A 19,306-nucleotide genomic window follows, 5' to 3' on the forward strand; every position below is an offset into this window, starting at 1 on the left:
CATTACAAAAATCAGTTGACGACATGAGACGGCCGGAAAACCAGTTAGTACCTGCCCAGGCGTCTCGGACACCGTCAGGGGCTGTAAAGCGCCCTTTACCTCAGTCGGTCGACACAGACCCAGACCCAGACACTGAATCTAGTGTCGACGGTGATGAAACAAACGTATTTTCAAGTAGGGCCACACGTTATATGATCACGGCAATGAAGGAGGCTTTGCATATCTCTGATACTACAAGTACCACAAAAAGGGGTATTATGTGGGGGGTGAAAAAACTACCTGTAGTTTTTCCTGAATCAGAGGAATTAAATGATGTATGTGATGAAGCGTGGGTTAACCCAGATCGAAAAATGCTAATTTCAAAAAAGTTATTAGCATTATACCCTTTCCCGCCAGAGGTTAGGGCGCGCTGGGAAACACCCCCTAGGGTGGATAAGGCGCTCACACGCTTATCGAAACAAGTGGCGTTACCGTCTCCTGATACGGCCGCCCTCAAGGATCCAGCTGATAGGAGGCTGGAAACTACCCTGAAAAGTATATACACTCATACTGGTGTTATACTGCGACCAGCCATCGCCTCAGCCTGGATGTGCAGTGCTGGGGTCGTCTGGTTGGATTCCCTGACTGAAAATATTGATACCCTGGATAGGGACAGTATTTTATTGACTATAGAGCAATTAAAGGATGCTTTCCTTTATATGCGAGATGCGCAGAGAGATATTTGCACTCTGGCATCGAGAGTAAATGCGATGTCCATATCTGCCAGAAGGAGTTTATGGACGCGACAGTGGTCAGGTGATGCGGATTCCAAACGACATATGGAAGTATTGCCGTATAAAGGGGAGGAATTATTTGGCGTCGGTCTATCGGATCTGGTGGCTACGGCAACTGCCGGAAAATCCACTTTTTTACCTCAGACCCCCTCCCAACAGAAAAAGACACCGTCTTTTCAGCCGCAGTCCTTTCGTTCCTATAAGAACAAGCGGACAAAAGGACAGTCATATCTGCCTCGGGGCAGAGGAAGGGGTAAGAGAGGGCAGCAAGCAGCCCCTGCCCAGGAACAGAAGCCCTCCCAGGGTTCTGCAAAGCCCTCAGCATGACGCTGGGGCCTTACAAGCGGACTCAGGAACGGTGGGGGGTCGACTCAAGAATTTCAGCGCACAGTGGGCTTGCTCACAGGTGGACCCCTGGATTCTACAGGTAGTATCTCAGGGTTACAGGTTGGAATTCGAGAAGTCTCCCCCTCGCCGGTTCCTAAAGTCTGCTTTGCCAACGTCTCCCTCGGACAGGGCGACGGTATTGGAAGCCATTCACAAGCTGTTTGCTCAGCAGGTGATAGTCAAGGTACCCCTCCTACAACAGGGAAAGGGGTATTACTCCACGCTATTTGTGGTACCGAAGCCGGACGGCTCGGTAAGACCTATTCTAAATCTCAAATCTTTGAACCTGTACATACAAAAATTCAAGTTCAAGATGGAGTCACTCAGAGCAGTGATAGCGAATCTGGAAGAAGGGGACTTTATGGTGTCCCTGGACATAAAGGACGCTTACCTGCATGTCCCAATTTGCCCTTCACATCAAGGGTACCTCAGGTTCGTGGTGCAAAACTGTCATTATCAGTTTCAGACGCTGCCGTTTGGATTGTCCACGGCACCTCGGGTCTTTACCAAGGTAATGGCCGAAATGATGATCCTTCTACGAAGAAGCGGCGTATTAATTATCCCTTACTTGGACGATCTCCTGATAAGGGCAAGATCCAGAGAACAGCTGGAAGACGGAGTAGCACTAACCCAACTAGTGCTGCAACAACACGGGTGGATTCTGAATTTTCCAAAATCTCAGTTGACCCCGACGACACGTCTGCTGTTCCTGGGAATGATTCTGGACACGGTTCAGAAAAAGGTGTTTCTTCCGGAGGAGAAAGCCAGGGAGTTATCCGAACTTGTCAGTAACCTCCTAAAACCAGGGACAGTGTCTGTGCATCAATGCACAAGAGTCCTGGGAAAGATGGTGGCTTCTTACGAAGCGATTCCATTCGGCAGATTCCACGCACGAACTTTTCAGTGGGATCTGCTGGACAAATGGTCCGGATCGCATCTGCAGATGCATCAGCGGATAACCTTATCGCCACGGACAAGGGTGTCTCTTCTGTGGTGGTTGCAGAGTGCTCATCTGTTAGAGGGCCGCAGATTCGGCATACAGGACTGGGTCCTGGTGACCACGGATGCCAGTCTGAGAGGCTGGGGAGCGGTCACACAAGGAAGAAACTTCCAGGGAGTATGGTCAAGCCTGGAGATGTCTCTTCACATAAATATACTGGAGCTAAGAGCGATTTACAATGCTCTAAGTCTGGCAAAACCCCTGCTTCAGGGTCAGCCGGTGTTGATCCAGTCGGACAACATCACGGCAGTCGCCCACGTAAACAGACAGGGCGGCACAAGAAGCAGGACAGCAATGGCAGAAGCTGCAAGGATTCTTCGCTGGGCGGAAGATCATGTGATAGCACTGTCAGCAGTATTCATTCCGGGAGTGGACAACTGGGAAGCAGACTTCCTCAGCAGACACGATCTACACCCGGGAGAGTGGGGACTTCATCCAGAAGTCTTCCACATGATTGTGAACCGTTGGGAAAAACCAATGGTGGATATGATGGCGTCCCGCCTCAACAAAAAAACTGGACAGGTATTGCGCCAGGTCAAGAGATCCTCAGGCAATAGCTGTGGACGCTCTGGTAACACCGTGGGTGTTCCAGTCAGTGTATGTGTTCCCTCCTCTGCCTCTCATACCAAAAGTACTGAGAATTATACGGCAAAAGGGAGTAAGAACGATACTAGTGGCTCCGGATTGGCCAAGAAGAACTTGGTACCCGGAACTTCAAGAGATGCTCACGGAGGATCCGTGGCCTCTACCTCTAAGACGGGACCTGCTTCAGCAGGGACCGTGTCTATTCCAAGACTTACCGCGGCTGCGTTTGACGGCATGGCGGTTGAACGCCGAATTCTAAAGGAAAAAGGCATTCCGGAAGAGGTCATTCCTACACTGGTAAAGGCCAGGAAGGAGGTGACTGCACAACATTATCACCGCATTTGGAGGAAATATGTTGCGTGGTGTGAGGCCAGGAAGGCCCCCACGGAGGAATTTCAACTGGGTCGATTCCTACATTTCCTGCAAACAGGATTGTCTATGGGCCTCAAATTGGGGTCCATTAAGGTTCAAATTTCGGCCCTGTCGATTTTCTTCCAGAAAGAATTGGCTTCAGTTCCTGAAGTCCAGACTTTTGTAAAAGGAGTACTACATATACAGCCCCCGGTTGTGCCCCCAGTGGCACCGTGGGATCTTAATGTAGTCTTGGATTTTCTAAAATCCCATTGGTTTGAGCCGCTCAAATCGGTGGAGATGAAGTATCTTACATGGAAAGTAACCATGCTACTGGCCCTGGATTCAGCCAGGAGAGTATCAGAATTGGCGGCTTTATCATATAAGAGCCCATATCTGATTTTCCATACGGACAGGGCAGAACTGCGGACGCGTCCTCATTTTCTGCCTAAGGTGGTGTCAGCGTTTCACCTGAACCAGCTTATTGTGGTGCCTGCGGCTACTAACGAGTTGGAGGATTCCAAGTTGTTGGACGTGGTCCGGGCATTGAAAATATATATTTCAAGAACGGCTGGAGTCAGAAAGTCTGACTCACTGCTTATATTGTATGCACCCAACAAGATGGGTGCTCCTGCTTCTAAGCAGACGATTGCTCGTTGGATTTGTAGCACAATTCAACTTGCACATTCTGTGGCAGGCTTGCCACAACCTAAATCTGTCAAGGCCCATTCCACAAGGAAAGTGGGCCCATCCTGGGCGGCTGCCCGGGGAGTCTCGGCATTACAACTCTGCCGAGCTGCTACTTGGTCAGGGGCAAACACGTTTGCAAAATTCTACAAATTTGATACCCTGGCTGAGGAGGACCTTGAGTTCTCTCATTCGGTGCTGCAGAGTCATCCGCACTCTCCCGCCCGTTTGGGAGCTTTGGTATAATCCCCATGGTCCTGACGGAGTCCCCAGCATCCACTTAGGACGTTAGAGAAAATAAGAATTTACTTACCGATAATTCTATTTCTCGTAGTCCGTAGTGGATGCTGGGCGCCCATCCCAAGTGCGGATTGTCTGCAATACTTGTACATAGTTATTGTTACAAAAAAATCGGGTTGTTATTTGTTGTGAGCAGTCTGTTCAGAGGCTCCTACGTTTGTCATACTGTTAACTGGGTTCAGATCACAAGTTATACGGTGTGATTGGTGTGGCTGGTATGAGTCTTACCCGGGGTTCAATATCCTTCCTTATTGTGTACGCTCGTCCGGGCACAGTACCTAACTGAGGCTTGGAGGAGGGTCATAGGGGGAGGAGCCAGTACACACCATGTGATCCTAAAAGCTTACTTTTTGTGCCCTGTCTCCTGCGGAGCCGCTATTCCCCATGGTCCTGACGGAGTCCCCAGCATCCACTACGGACTACGAGAAATAGAATTATCGGTAAGTAAATTCTTATTTTTTCACCCACTGCCCTACCAATTTCCACTGTGCCACCAGCTTAATAAAAAATTCATTATAATGGGTTCAATATATATAAAATATATACAGACCAGAGTGCCCAGCTCTCCCATTAAGACCGCGTTACTGCGCCGGGTGCCTCCACAAATCACATAAAGTCCAAAGGTGCGGCACTCCTAGCGGCTTGAATAAAGGACAACAGCAGGGCAGCGTTTCAGTGCCTTTATTGCGGCATAAAAGACCTGATGACAATGCCGCAATAAAGGCATTGAAATGTTGCCTACACGCATGCCCTGCTGTTGTCCTTTATTCAAACCGCTAGGAGTGCTGCACCTAGCTGAGCCGCTGACCGCTCAGCGCCTCTGTCCACTGCCCCACCAATGAAGTTATAAACCCACTGTGCCACCAACCCACTGTGCCACCAATTTAATTTAAAATTAATTTTCTCATACGTCCTAGAGGATGCTGGGGACGACATCAAGACCATGGGGTATAGACGGGATTCGCAGGAGACATGGGCACTCTAAAGACTTTTCGGGGGTAATTCCAAGTTGATCGCAGCAGGATTTTTGTTAGCAATTTGGCAAAACCATGTGCACTGCAGGGGAGGCAGATATAACATGTGCATTGGGTGTGAACTGGCTCCTCCCTCTATGCCCCTCCTCCAGACCTCAGTTTTAGAAATGTGCCCAGGTCGACTGGATGCACTCTGCGGAGCTCTACTGAGTTTCTCTGAAAAGACTTATGTTAGCTTTTTTATTTTCAGGGAGATCTGCTAGCATTAGACTCCCTGCTTCGTGGGACTGAGGGGGCAGAAGCAGAACCAGCTTCCTCAGAGTTTCATGGCTCTGCTTCTGGCTGACAGGGCACCATTAGCTCCTGAAGGGAACTGAACACTAGCCGTGTCTAGATGCTCACTCCCACAGCACGCCGTCACCCCCCTCACAGAGCCAGAAGTCAGAAGACAGGTGAGTATGAGAAGAATGATCTTCAATCAAGTAAGTGACGGCTGAGGTGCGGCGCGGCTGGCGGGAGCGCAGCGCGCCATTGCTGCCCACACACACAGGCACTGCGGGGAGGGGGGGGGGCGCCCTGGGCAGCAAGAAAAATACCTCAAACTGTCTAAAAGGGGGCATAAGGTGCCCAGGCACAGCCAGTATAAATATTATGAAAAGTTTCTGAGGTAAAAAGGGCGGAGCTTCTTCCTCAGGCAGCCAGCACACTACTCAGCACCATTTTCTCTCCTCAGGCTGCAGAGAACACGCTGGCCCTCTCCTCCACTTCTGACAAGTACAGGGTGCTATAAAGGGGGGGCACAAAGCGATTGTGGTGCATTTGATAGTGTATATTACTATTTAAAAGCGCTTTTGGGCTGTGGACATATTGTGTTCACAGGCAATACTGGCGCTGGGTTTGTGAACTGGCTGCTCCTATCCTGTGTCCCTCTGACAGATTTTACTGTGGGTCTGTCCCCACAATAAGTCCCAGTGTGTCTGTGAGCGTGGTGTACACGTGTGAGGCATGTCTGAGGCAGGGAGTTCCTCCCCGGAGGAAGCCATTTTAGGGACATAGAGTTGTAATGTGGTGGCGCTACCGGCACACAAAGAGCCTGCATGGGTGAAAGAGCTGCGTGACAGTATGCATCTGATTAGATTGGATAAGTCTGAATCTAAGGCTGCATGCTGGAGAAAATCTGTGGAAGATGTGATTTTTCAGGATGCTGTTATTCCTTATACGGGCGGCCCCTCTGGGTCACATAAGAGACCATTTGCAAATGTTGTAAACACTGATACCGACACGGATTCTGATTCTTGGGTCGACAATAGTGAATCCAGAGAGAGAGATCATAAATTGGAAAAAAGTATACAATATATGATTGTGGCTTTAAGGGACGTGTTGGAGGTTACAGAAAGCACTCCTGTACCTCAGGAGAAAGCTTATTTATGTAAGGAAAAGAAATCCAAAGTCACGTTCCCTCCTTCACACGAACTAAATGCTCTGTTTGAAGGGATGTGGGTGAATCCTGATAAAAAAAAATTTGTATTCCCAAAAGGATTCACATAGCTTATCCTTTCCCGGTTGAAGACAGGAAAAAATGGGAGTCACCCCTTGTGTTAGACAGTGCACTTTCCAGGTTGACAAAGAAGGTAATTTTCCCTGCTTCTGGCACTGCTTCTCTTAAAGCGCCGGCAGACCGCGAAATGGAAACGACATTGAAATCCATTTATGTTACCAATGGTACACTGCTCAGGCCTACTATTGCCTGCGCATGGGTGAGTCGCGCTATTGAAAAATGGTCAGAAAGCGTGTAATCAGAAATTGACATGATTGATAAAGATGAGATACTCCTTAAGTTAGGGAATATCAAGGACTCTGCTGCCTACATGCTGGAAGCAATGAAGGATATTGGACTCTTGAGTTCACAAGCCGCTACCATGGCAGTATCGGCTAGGCGGCCGTTATGGATTCGCCAGTGGAACGCGGATGCAGATTCCAAAAGAAACATGGAGGCTCTCCCATATAAAGGTGAGGCCTTATTTGGCGATGGCCTGGTTGCGTTAGTCTCGGCGGCTACCGCAGGTAAGTCAACATTTTTGCCCTCTGCGCCTGCACCGGCAAAAAAGACCTATCACCCGCAAATGCAGTCCTTTCGGCCCAATAAATGCAAAAAGACGAAAGGTTCCCCCTTCTTTGCAGGAAGGGGAAAGAAGCCCACACCGGCTCCAGGTTCCCAAGAGCAAAAGTCTACCCCTAATTCTGCCAAATCCCCAGCATGACGCTGGAACTCCCTTGCGTGAGGCCGCTCTGGTCGGGGCACGTCTCAAACTCTTCAGCCAGGATGGGATTCTGTCTGGCCTGGACCCCTGGGTGTAGCAAATAGTATCCCAGGGATACAAACTAGAGTTTCAAGATGTTCCCCGATGCCGATTTTTCAAATCGACCTTGCCAGCTTATCCGCCAGAGAGAGAAGCAGTAACAGCGGCAATCCAAAAAATTATGTCAAGACCAGGTCATAGTCCTGGTACTGTTGTCACAACAAGGGCGGGGTTTTTATTCAAGCCTTTTTGTTCCGAAGCCGGACGGCTCGGTCAGACCGATCCTAAATCTAAAAAATCTGAATTTCTTCCTGAAAAGGTTCAAGTTCAAGATGGAATCACTTCGGGCGGTGAACATAAAGGATGCTTACCTGCATGTTCCCATTTATCCTCCTCACCAGACTTATCTGAGATTCGCGATTCAGGATTGCCATTACCAATTCCAGACGTTACCTTTCGGTCTCTCCACGGCGCCGAGGGTATTCACCAAGGTGATGGCGGAGATGATGGTCCTCCCTCGTCAGAAAGGAGTCAATATAATCCCTTATCTGGACGACCTCCTGATAAAGGCGAGATCCAGGGAGCAGTTATTACAAAACATATCCCTCTCCTTGTCAATACTCCAACAACACGGGTGGATCATAAATTACCCAAAGTCACTGTTGGAACCGACGACAAGGTTGTCTTTCCTCGGATGATTCTGGACACAGAAGTTCAGAGAGTATTTCTTCCGCTGGAAAAGGCTCTCTAAATCCAGAAAATGGTAAAACAGATATTGAAACCATCAAGTGTGTCGATCCATCAGTGCATTCGGTTGTTGGGGAAGATGGTGGCGGCCTACGAGGCCATACAGTTTGGCAGGTTCCATGCCAGAGTATTCCAGTGGGACCTGTTGGACAAGTGGTCCGGGTCACACCTACACATGCACAGAAAGATAATCCTGTCGTCAAAGCCAGGATTTCGCTCCTGTGGTGGTTGCACAGCTCTCACCTGCTAGAGGGACGCATGTTCGCCATTCAGGACTGGGTCCTAGTAACCACGGATGCAAGTCTCCGAGGCTGGGGAGCAGTCTCTCAGGGAGAAAACTTCCAGGGACGTTGGTCACATCAGGAAGCCTGCCTTCACATAAACGTGCTGGAGCTAAGAGCCATTTACAACGGCCTTCAACAAGTGGTACATCTTCTTCAAGACCGTCCTGTGCAGATCCAGGCGGACAATGTAACAGCAGTCGCATACATAAACAGGCAGGGTGGAACGAAAAGCAGAGCAACAATGGCAGAGGCGACAAAAATCCTCCGCTGGGCAGAAAAAACATCTACAAGCTCTGTCGGCAATATTCATTCCTCAGCAGACACGATCTCCATCCAGGAGAGTGGGGCCTCCACCAAGAAGTCTTCGCAGAGGTGACAAGTCTTTGGGGAGTTCCATAAATAGACATGATGGCGTCTCGTCTCAACAAGAAGCTTCAGAGATACTGTTCCAGGTCGAGAGACCCTCAAGCAGTAGCAGTGGATGCACTGGTGACCCAGTGGGTGTTTCTGTCAGTGTATGTTTTCCCTCCACTTCCACTGATCCCAAAAGTACTCAGGATCATAAGAAAGACAAGGGTTCGAGCAATCTTCATTGCCCCAGACTGGCCAAGAAGGGCTTAGTACCCAGATCTTCAGCAGTTACTCATAGGAGATCCTCGGCCTCTTCCTCCTCGGGAGGACCTGCTGCAGCAGGGGCCGTGTGTGTACCAAGACTTACCGCGGCTACGTTTGACGGCATGGCTGTTGAGCGCCGTATCCTAGCCAGGAAGGGTATTCCTAAGGAGGTCATCCCCACCCTTATTCAGGCCAGAAAGGGAGTAACGTCAAAACGTTACCACCGTATTTGGAGAAAATGTGTCTTGGTGTGAATCCAAGAAAGCTCCTACGGAAGAGTTTCACCATTTTTTGTAGGATGGTGTGGAGACTGGCCTACGATTGGGATCAATCAAGGTCCAAATTTCGGCCTTGTCAGTGTTCTTCCAAAAAACAATTGGCCTCTCTTCCAGAGGTTCAGACCTTTGTGAAAGGGGTTCTGCACATCCAGCCTCCAGTGGCACCATGGGACCATAACGTGGTATTGCAGTTCCTTCAATCGGATTGGTTTGAGCCTCTACTAAAGATAGAGTTGAAGTTTCTCACTTGGAAAGTGGTGATGCTTTTGGCATTGGCATCCGCAAGGCGGGTGTCTGAATTGGGGGGCCTTGTCTCACAATAGCCCTTACCTGATTTTCCATTAAGATAGGGCAGAGTTGCGGACTCGCCAACATTTTCTTCCAAAGGTGGTTTCTGCTTTTCACATAAACCAACCTATTGTGGTGCCAGTAGTTACTGACACATTCACTGATTCAAAGTCTCTAGATGTGGTTAGAGCTTTGAAAATCTATGTTGCTAGAACAGCTCGTATACGGAAAACAGAGGCTCTGTTTGTCCTGTATGATCACAACAAGATTGGCTGTCCTGCTTCCAAGCAGACTTGAACGTTGGATTAGAAATACGATTCAGCAAGCTCATACTACGGCTGGATTGCCGTTACCGACGTCTGTAAAGGCCCACTCCACTAGGAAGGTGGGCTCATCCTGGGCGGCTGCCCGGGGGGTCTCGGCATTACAACGTTGCTGAGCAGCTACTTGGTCAGGGTCAAACACATTTGCTAAGTTCTACAAGTTTGACACCTTGGCCGATGAGGACCTAAAGTTTGGTCAATCGGTGCTGCAGGGTCATCCGCACTATCCCGCCCGTACTGGAGCTTTGGTATAGACCCCATGGTCTTGATGTCGTCCCCAGCATCCTCTAGGATGCATGAGAAAATAGGATTTTGATAACCTACCGGTAAATCCTTTTCTCCTAGTCTGTAGAGGATGCTGGGCGCCCGTCCCAGTGCTTACTTTACCTGCAGTTTAGTTATTACAGTTACACAAGTTGCGTTATCTTGGTTTCAGCATGTTGCTGCAATTAGTTCATGCCTGTTGGCGTGTGTTATGTTGAATGCCATGTGTGCGGCATGGTTGAGGGAGGGTGTGAGTTGGTAGATATCTCACCACTAGTTAAGTAATTCCTTTCCTCGAAATGTCAGTCTCCCTGGGCACAGTTCCTACAACTGAGGTCTGGAGGAGGGGCATAGAGGGAGGAGCCAGTTCACACCCAATGGAAAGTCTTTGGAGTGCCCATGTCTCCTGCGGATCCCGTCTATACCCCATGGTCTTGATGTCGTCCCCAGCATCCTCTACGGACTAGGAGAAAAGGATTTACCGGTAGGTTATCAAAATCCTATTATAATGGGTTCAATATAATGTGTGTGTGTGTGTATATATAATTTTTATGACTTTGTGATAGTGTAGGACCTGCGGGAAGGTGGGGTACTTTGGCGATCAGTTTGTAGGCTTCTGTCCATTGGCCAATTCACTAACTAAACCCACATCATTTATTTATTGATGTGGTGAGGATAAGTGAGCTTGCTGTGGTGAGTGCTGAATTTTCTGTTTGTATTTACATATATATAATATATATAATATTAAACTCATTATAATTAATTTGATATTAAGTTGGTGGCACAGTGGGTTTATAACTTCATTGGTGGGGCAGTGGATGGAGACGCTGAGCGGTTAGCGGCTCCCGTCAGCGGCTCAGCTAGAATGAAGCCGCTGGCGGGGAGGGAGCCGCTGGAGGGGAGACTCGCTGAGTGGTCAGCGGCTCCAGTCAGCGGCTCGGATATGAAGCCGCTGGCGGGGAGGGAGGGAGCCGCTGCCGGGAAGGGAGCCACTGGAGGGGAGGGGAGCAATGTCACATTGTGCACATCGCTCATTGCGGCTCCGTACACACATGCCGTGATGAGCGATGTCACAAGTGACATTGCTCACATTGAGCAGGCAGCACAGCCAACCTCCAATCAACGAGCGCGGGTGTGCGCATCGTTGATTGGAGGGCCATACACACTAGACGATGTGAACGATATGTCGTTCACAATCGTCATTATTTTTAAGATCTTGAAAAATATATCTTCTATTGTTTATGGCCCTTTAGTGTGGCCACTGCAAGCGCATGAACCCATAGCCCTGGAATTTATGGGTTAACGCATTAGCCGCGGGCTTAACACACAAGTTAATTGAATAGCTCTGCATGTTGAAGTCCACAGCTGCAAGCCAACAGGAAGTATCACGGACAATTGAATTTGTCCATAAAGCAGAGGTTCCCAAACTGTGTGCCGTGGCTCCCTGGGGTGCCTCGGGACACTTGCAGGGGTGCCGTGGGTTGGTGGTTCAGGACCAAATCAAATTATTCATGGTCAATATAATGGGCAAAACCAGTGCTGGTGGCTGCCAGTCAAAATATGTAGCCAAACAGAAGCAAATCTTGTCCCTCACCACACAACTGACCCTAAGGATGACATATAAACGCGATCTACTTAATGTAATATTTCTTTTCCAACTTTCTCAATAAGAAATTTTTGGCCTAGGGGTGCCGTGAAAAAATTTCTGATCTTCTAGGGCGCCGTGATTCAAAAAAGTTTGGAAAACACTGCCATAAAGCATGAAAAACAGACCTTGTACCAATCTCCATCGTTAGACACCAGGGGGTATATTTACAAAGATTCGTGTTTTGTCCGTTTTGAAGGGTGTTTGAACTCGAATGGTATCGGGTGCATTTTACTGCAACTTTTTGGATCCTGATACGATCATTCACTAAGCTGCCGAGTTTTGCACAATCGTTTTTTCCGATGTCGATGTGATTCGTAATATCAGGCAGTGTTTTACGGGAGTGATGAGTAAAACACTGCCTGACAAAACACAAGGAATCCCGGCCGGATCTGTGAGATCCGTGCAGGGCTTCATTGTGTACCTTAAAAAGTTGTTTAAAGTCTTAAAAAGTCTGAAAAAAATTGCATGGGGTACCCCCTCCTAAGCATAACCATCCTCGGGCTCTTTGAGCCGGTCCTGGTTGAAAAAATATGGGGGGGAAAATGACAGGGGTTCCCCCATATTTAATCAACCAGCACCGGACTCTGCGCGTGCGCCTGGTCCTGGTTCCAAAAATACGGGGGACAAAAAGCGTAGGGGTCCCCCGTATTTTTGAAACCAGCACCGGGCTCCACTAGCCAGGTACATAATGCCACAGCCGGGGGACACTTTTATACTGGTCCCTGCGGCCCTGGCATTACATACCCAACTAGTCACCCCTGGCCGGGGTACCCTGGAGGAGTGGGAGCCCCTTAAATCAAGGGGTACCCCCCCTCCAGCCACCCAAGGGCCAGGGGTGAAGCCCGAGGCTGCCCCCCCCCCCCCCCCCTCCCCATCCAAGGGCGGCGGATGGGGGGCTGATAGCCTTGTGAAAAAATGTGAATATTGTTTTTAGTAGCAGTACTACAAGTCCCCAGCAAGCCTCCCCCGCAAGCTGGTACTTGGAGAACCACAAGTACCAGCATGCGGTGGAAAACCAGGCCCGCTGGTACCTGTAGTACTACTACTAATAAAATACCCCCAAAAAAACAGGACACACACACCGTGAAAGTATAAGTTTATTACATACATGCACACCTCCATACATACATACTTACCTATGTTCCCACGAGGCTCGGTCCTCTTCTCCATGTAGAATACTTGGGGTACCTGTGAAAAGAATTCTACTCACATAGTCCAGTGTAGAATCCGACCTTTGAATAATCCACGTACTTGGCAAAATAATAAAACGGAAACCCGACCACGCACTGAAAGGGGTCCCATGTTTACACATGGGACCCCTTTCCCCGACTGCCAGGACACCCCCCCCCCTCCCGACTCCTGTCAAAGAGAGTCCCTTCAGCCAATCAGGGAGCGCCACGTCGTGGCACTCTCCTGATTGGCTGTGTGCTCCTGTAGTGTCTGTCAGGCAGCACACGGCACAGATACAATGTAGCGCCTATGCGCTCCATTGTAGCCAATGGTGGGAACTTTGCGGTCAGAGGTTGACCGAAAGTAACCTCACCGCTGACCGCAAAGTTCCCACCATTGGCTACAATGGAGCGCATAGGCGCTACATTGTATCTGTGCCGTGTGCTGCCTGACAGACACTACAGGAGCACACAGCCAATCAGGAGAGTGCCACGACGTTTTATTTTTTTGCCAAGTACGTGGATTATTCAAAGGTCGGATTCTACACTGGAACTTATACTTTCACGGTGTGTGTGTCCTGTTTTTTGGGGGGTATTTTTTTAGTAGTAGTACTACAGGTACCAGCGGGCCCGGTTTTCCACCGCATGCTGGTACTTGTGGTTCTCCAAGTACCAGCTTGTGGGGGAGGCTTGCTGGGACTTTTAGTACTGCTACTAAAAACAATATTCAAATTTTTTCACAAGGCTATCAGCCCCCCATCCGCCGCACTTGGATGGGGGGGACAGCCTCGGGCTTCACCCCTGGCCCTTGGGTGGCTGGAGGGGGGGGACCCCTTGATTTAAGGGGTTCCCACTCCTCCAGGGTACCCCGGCCAGGGGTGACTAGTTGGGTATGTAATGCCAGAGCCGCAGGGACTAGTATAAAAGTGTCCCCCGGCTGTGGCATTATGTACCTGGCTAGTGGAGCCCGGTGCTGGTTTCAAAAATACGGGGGACCCCTACGCTTTTTGTCCCCCGTATTTTTGGAACCAGGACCAGGCGCAGAGCCCGGTGCTGGTTGATTAAATATGGGGGAACCCCTGTCATTTTTTCCCCCATATTTTTTCAACCAGGACCGGCTCAAAGAGCCCGAGGCTGGTTATGCTTAGGAGGGGGGACCCCACGCAATTTTTTTTTCAGTTTCTACACTAAACAGACCCTTTCCCATAGATAACCATGCACAGATCTCACTGATCCGTGCATGGTTATCCAAACTCGACTGGAAAAAGCAGGTCTATTTTTTTGCTGCTTTTTTTAACGATTCGAAAAAAAACAGACCCGCACTTGAGCACTCAGAAACTAACACCCAAATACGAATGAATAGTGAATGCCCGTATTGTATGAAATATCAGCCGCGTTTGACCGATGGTCTATTCATTCGTATTTCGGAACTTTGCAAATCAAACCATTACGAATAGTCCAAACACTGCCGAGATTGCTGCTTAGTGAATTCCCGGATTGGGACTTAGAAAAAAAAACACAAATCGGACAAACTCGAATTCTTAGTAAATATTGGCTTAGGTGGTATATTTACTAAAAGTCAATTTGGGTCGATTTTGATCAATTTTTTTTTTGTTTGTTTCAGGGTCTAAATAACACACTTACTAAATATATGATGTTTGCCATTGTTTAAAAAAAATATGTATAAAATAATCTGTTAGCAAATGTGGAATTTAGATCTTGAAATACGAAATCGACCCAGATCGACTTTTAGTAAATATACCCCTAAATCCCACATTTACTAACTTGATTTTAGACAGATTTCATCTGTTAGTAAATGTGTGATTTAGACCCTGAAACACAAAATCGACCAAAATCGACTTTTAGTACATATAGCCCCAGGTCTTATGATAATAAGTAGTTAGTTTGCTATTATCCGTATCTCTGCACTAAGTAGAACATAAGAGCTGATTTTCATCCATTTTGAGGCTCGCTAAAAACAGTGATGGGCTGCATACGGCCCTACTATAGTGACCCCCACCTGTGCTTCTTTATTGCCAGGTTTGTTTGGTATAGCTTTCATTTGCTTATTTAGCATAAAGATACCTGCTATGTTAAAACAAATAAATGTATCTTTAATATAATGTTTTAACATATTACTGAAAGTAAGGGTAATGTGCTGTCCTTTTGAAGGTTCGAGGGCTGTCCATGTGGTCCCTGAATGTATCCTATTGCCAATCACTGGTCTAATTTGTTTGACATTATCCAGTAACTCCCACCGATGCTGTACATATTTTGTGTTATATGCCATAACTTCTATTTAAGTAAGTATATACATGTTTATTCCATCCTTTATACCTGTATAGAGGTATTGTAACACAATCATGGCATTTCTTTTACCTTGCTGTTATGATTGATGCTTATACTTCTACCTTTTTCCCTATATCAGCAGAAAGACCTTCCGAATCCTAACCTGGTTCTGGCTCCCAGTGGGTTGGATGTGTGTTTGGGCCAGCACAACGAGACAAATGAGAATGATCCAAACCAAGACGGCTACACTGCAGCAGGGCAAGAGCAAGCAGACCTAGATAAGGCCACAGTAGAACCTTTGGAGGAACAGCTGTGTCTGGACACAGAGAAGACCCCTGGAAAGCCAGAAGAGGATCTTTCCCATGGATCAGAAAACCTACCTGAAACTCAACTGTCCCCGAATGAGGACAGCACCATCTTTGACAACTCAAAAAAACTACTGGATCAAAATGTCGAATGACCTACTAGAAACTCTACTATGCCTCATCTTTACCAACCATACACAGGCAGCACCACATCCACCTCTGGATCCAAAGCTGGCTATTAGCACAGACATGGAACAGTTTTATAATCCCCAACAAGATAGAACGCAGCCACCACAAAGAATAAAATCTATAAAAGCCGTCTTTGATTTAGTCAGTCATTGGTGCTGTTATTCAAAATAAATAATACTGTATGACCTAAACAGACGACCAAAACACTATTGATTGTTACCTAAAACATATAGCTACTCCTTCTGGCTACAAATCCCTGATATTGACTGACAATTTGTTGGGTAACAAAAACAATTAGCTAATGGGAACATTGATATCAGATAAAATAACTACGCAATATTGTTTCAATATTTTAAAATTACCACTGCATATTTCATTATATCCATGTTATATAGTTGGCCCACATAGATACATTTATCAATGAAATTCATCCTATTTCATTCAAATGCCAAGGATAAATACATTGTCAACAAATAATCATTAAATAAAATTCATTAGTTAAAGTCCATTATGTGGTCGTTTAGACAGTAACTATAAAGCAGAAGTGTGGAAATATCACACCTGTAATAAAATCCCTACAGCTCAACAATGTTGGTAAGGATAGCCAGTCATTTTATCCAGTATGTCTGAGTGTGACACTGTGTAAGCCGTACCCATTGACCTTGGCCCTGACCCGTGGCCTCGGTCAGTAGTGCTCTGGAGCACAGCCTGATATTCCAGCTACCTCCACAATGCTCGGTGAGACCCCAGGCAAAAGCAGGGTGACCACCTGTGAGGATTCATGAACAGAGCGCTGGTATGATCGTATTGCAAACTAAAGTAACTGCACGTCTCTTCAGTATTTTTTATTTTTATTGCAGGACTTTTATCTTAATATACTGCTAATATAATGGCAAAATGAAAATGTTTCCTGCCTACAAGGACATTGCGGTAATATAGTTACCCATCATATTAACACTTTAAAGTAAAAAAAAAAAAAAAAATGCATTTATAAGAACGAAAAAAACAGTGGATTGTTTGAATTTTCACTATATATATTGTTGCGTGTGTATGTTACACACTACAGATGCTTTTAATTATTGTAATATAATTACCTTGGTAGCTAGCACGCTACTTGGGTTGAGCAGGAGATTGTGAATAAAGACTTTCTTCTTTTTTGCACCTTTTTGTTTTGTTTTATTTCTTTCTGTGTGTGTGAACATCTTTAACATTAGAACGTTGGACCAGTTCAGTTGAAAAGAAGAGAGGTTTGTAATATCTCTGGACACTGCAGAAAAAAATGGCACTTGGCATACTGTGTTACAGCTAAATTAAACAACTACACCTTTCAAAAATTTCATGAATGGCATCTTTGTTTCAGTGGATGTCTTTTGCAGTCCTAACAAAACTAAGGTCATAGGAATATCAGAGGAAATATTTCTGAAGAAAAATTCAGGCACCAAATATAGCAACAATAACATTTACAAAGTAAGAAATTGCCGCTTCCAAATCAGAAAACTCTTCCTGCTGCAGCTGCAGTCCAAAGAGGTGATAACAATTTGCCCTAGAACCCTATAAAAAAGGAGAGTTTACAGAGCATTACATTTAAAGTACAAACTTTTTTCATACACAAGAATAATATAAAATATATCTAAATATAAAATATGACTGTGTATCTTAGTACTATTCAGTTAGACGTAAGCTTAATGTGCTCTCAATTCCACATATTCACACTAATAAAAGTGCAGTCCACTCTACTGTATAGCAACAGTATAACACAATCCAATAAATAAAACAAAGTGAAAACACTTGGCGCTGCCATATAATAATTCTCTTACATGAAGAAAGGAATGGTTATCCGATAAAACCTTTCTGAAAAATGGGTTTATCTCCCATATATTTCTAAAAATGTAAACAGATAAAAATAGTGCAACACCAGATGATAAATAGCCTTTACACATCCTTTTATTGGTTCCACTCACATAGATGCATATATAATGCACATATCATCCTCACATGGTTCCACGCTTCAACAGTACTTCAATGGAGAACTAGAAGCTCAGAAGGACAGATAGTGCAATACTGCTTTATATAAAACAGATTTCTTTTTCATCCACTAGGGGTCACTGGAGTACTCTTGGGGATATGGACGGCTTAGCAGAAACAAAGGCACTGAATATTTAAATTTAGAACTCTCCACCCCTCCATATCCCAGAGTACCTCAGTGTACGACCTCAGTGTTTTTTCCGTGCTCAAAGCACTAACAACGGCTTGTGGGAGTTCCCACACTTTGTGGAAGATTTTTATTAATTTTTCATTTTTACTTTTTAATTTTCAATTTTTACTATACATCCCTTCCCAGTTTATTGAAAAACATGGGTCCGGGATAGTGCCGCTGCAGCAGCGCATGGCGTGTCGGTCCTCACAAAGAGCACCCTCACAGCCACAGGCCCACTGGCCTGCAACAGCTGGACGGAACTTACATAAAGAAGCCCCGTCACAGCCATAAAACAGTGATCAAAGAGCTGGACGGAGCTTACAGAAAGAAGCCCCGTCACAGCCATGAAGAAGGGATCAAGCAGCTGGACGGAGCTTACAGATAGAAGCCCCGTCGCAGCTACGCCCGGAGAGCTCTGAGCTTAGAAGCCGTCGCATAAGGTATGCTGGGGAAAACGGGGCGGTCAGCGCAGGCGGCCGCCCCGCTGTGTGGGGTCCGTTACATGTGCCGTTCACAGCCGCTCCGTACAGCGCTCCGTCTAAAGCGACCAAGGCGCCGTCAGAACTGTATGAGATGCAGCCCCAGACGGGAGACCCGCCGCAGCTTGGCTAGCGACAGCGGCCCAGCAACCGTCCTCCGCTACTTTGCATCGCCTCCCTGCAGTGAGCGTCCCGGCTCACCGCTAACAGCAGGGAGTACAGAAAGAAGGAGGGACGGAGACCCGCCGCACAGACAACAGCGGGGCTCTCACATAGAAATAGTAGACCCGGGCAGCTTGCCTAGCAACGCCGCGCTCCGGCCAGCCGATTTCTGCTGCTCGGGGTTATGGTCCTTCGCTTCCCTGCAATAACTTCCCAGCTCCCCGCTGAGACACAGCGCTACAGGGAGTACAGGGAAGGGGGAGGGAGTGGGGGACCTGGCAGATTACTGCGTGGCTGCAGCTGCCAGATGCTACAAGTGTAATAGGCTGTTGAGCCTATATATATATATATATATATATATATATATATATATATATATATATTTATCTATAGAAGTTATTAATATTAACAGAAGCTATAGAAGATATTTAAGGCAGAGCTTATATTAAAGGTCATCTGCCTGTGATGTTATTGTATCCTGCATGTGATTGTCAACTGGACTGTGATTATCAGTGTATACTAGACTGTGATTATCATGGGCAGCAGGTATTGTAATTTCTCCTATAAGTTACAATGTAAGCATGGCATGGGGGCCATTTTTAATCATGTTTCCTGTTGCTGCCATAATTCCAGAACATTCCTACACTACATCTCTTCGCCACCGGAGGCGCAGGGGTGTTAGTGGGAAAATTTGGTTCAGGTTTCACATAGG

General features: G+C 46.9%; 1 protein-coding gene across 7 annotated transcripts in view; it reads left to right on the forward strand.

Moving 5' to 3' along the window:
• Positions 1 to 16,917, forward strand: part of SPPL2B (signal peptide peptidase like 2B) — a 171,565-nt gene extending 154,648 nt beyond the window's left edge. For 3 of the 7 annotated variants that reach the window (XM_063920077.1, XM_063920074.1, XM_063920076.1), the window contains exon 15: positions 15,402 to 16,917. In XM_063920077.1, the coding sequence (XP_063776147.1) occupies positions 15,402 to 15,722 (321 nt within the window). In that variant the 3' untranslated portion in view covers positions 15,723 to 16,917. Of the gene's footprint in view, positions 1 to 15,145; positions 15,277 to 15,401 lie in introns of all 7 variants that reach the window. The other 4 variants (XR_010177381.1, XM_063920078.1, XM_063920079.1 and 1 more) reach the window with 4 other exon arrangements.
• The last annotated feature ends 2,389 nt before the right edge of the window (positions 16,918 to 19,306 follow it).

The sequence above is a fragment of the Pseudophryne corroboree genome, chromosome 1, assembly GCF_028390025.1.
Source record: "Pseudophryne corroboree isolate aPseCor3 chromosome 1, aPseCor3.hap2, whole genome shotgun sequence".
Classification (NCBI taxonomy): domain Eukaryota; kingdom Metazoa; phylum Chordata; class Amphibia; order Anura; family Myobatrachidae; genus Pseudophryne; species Pseudophryne corroboree.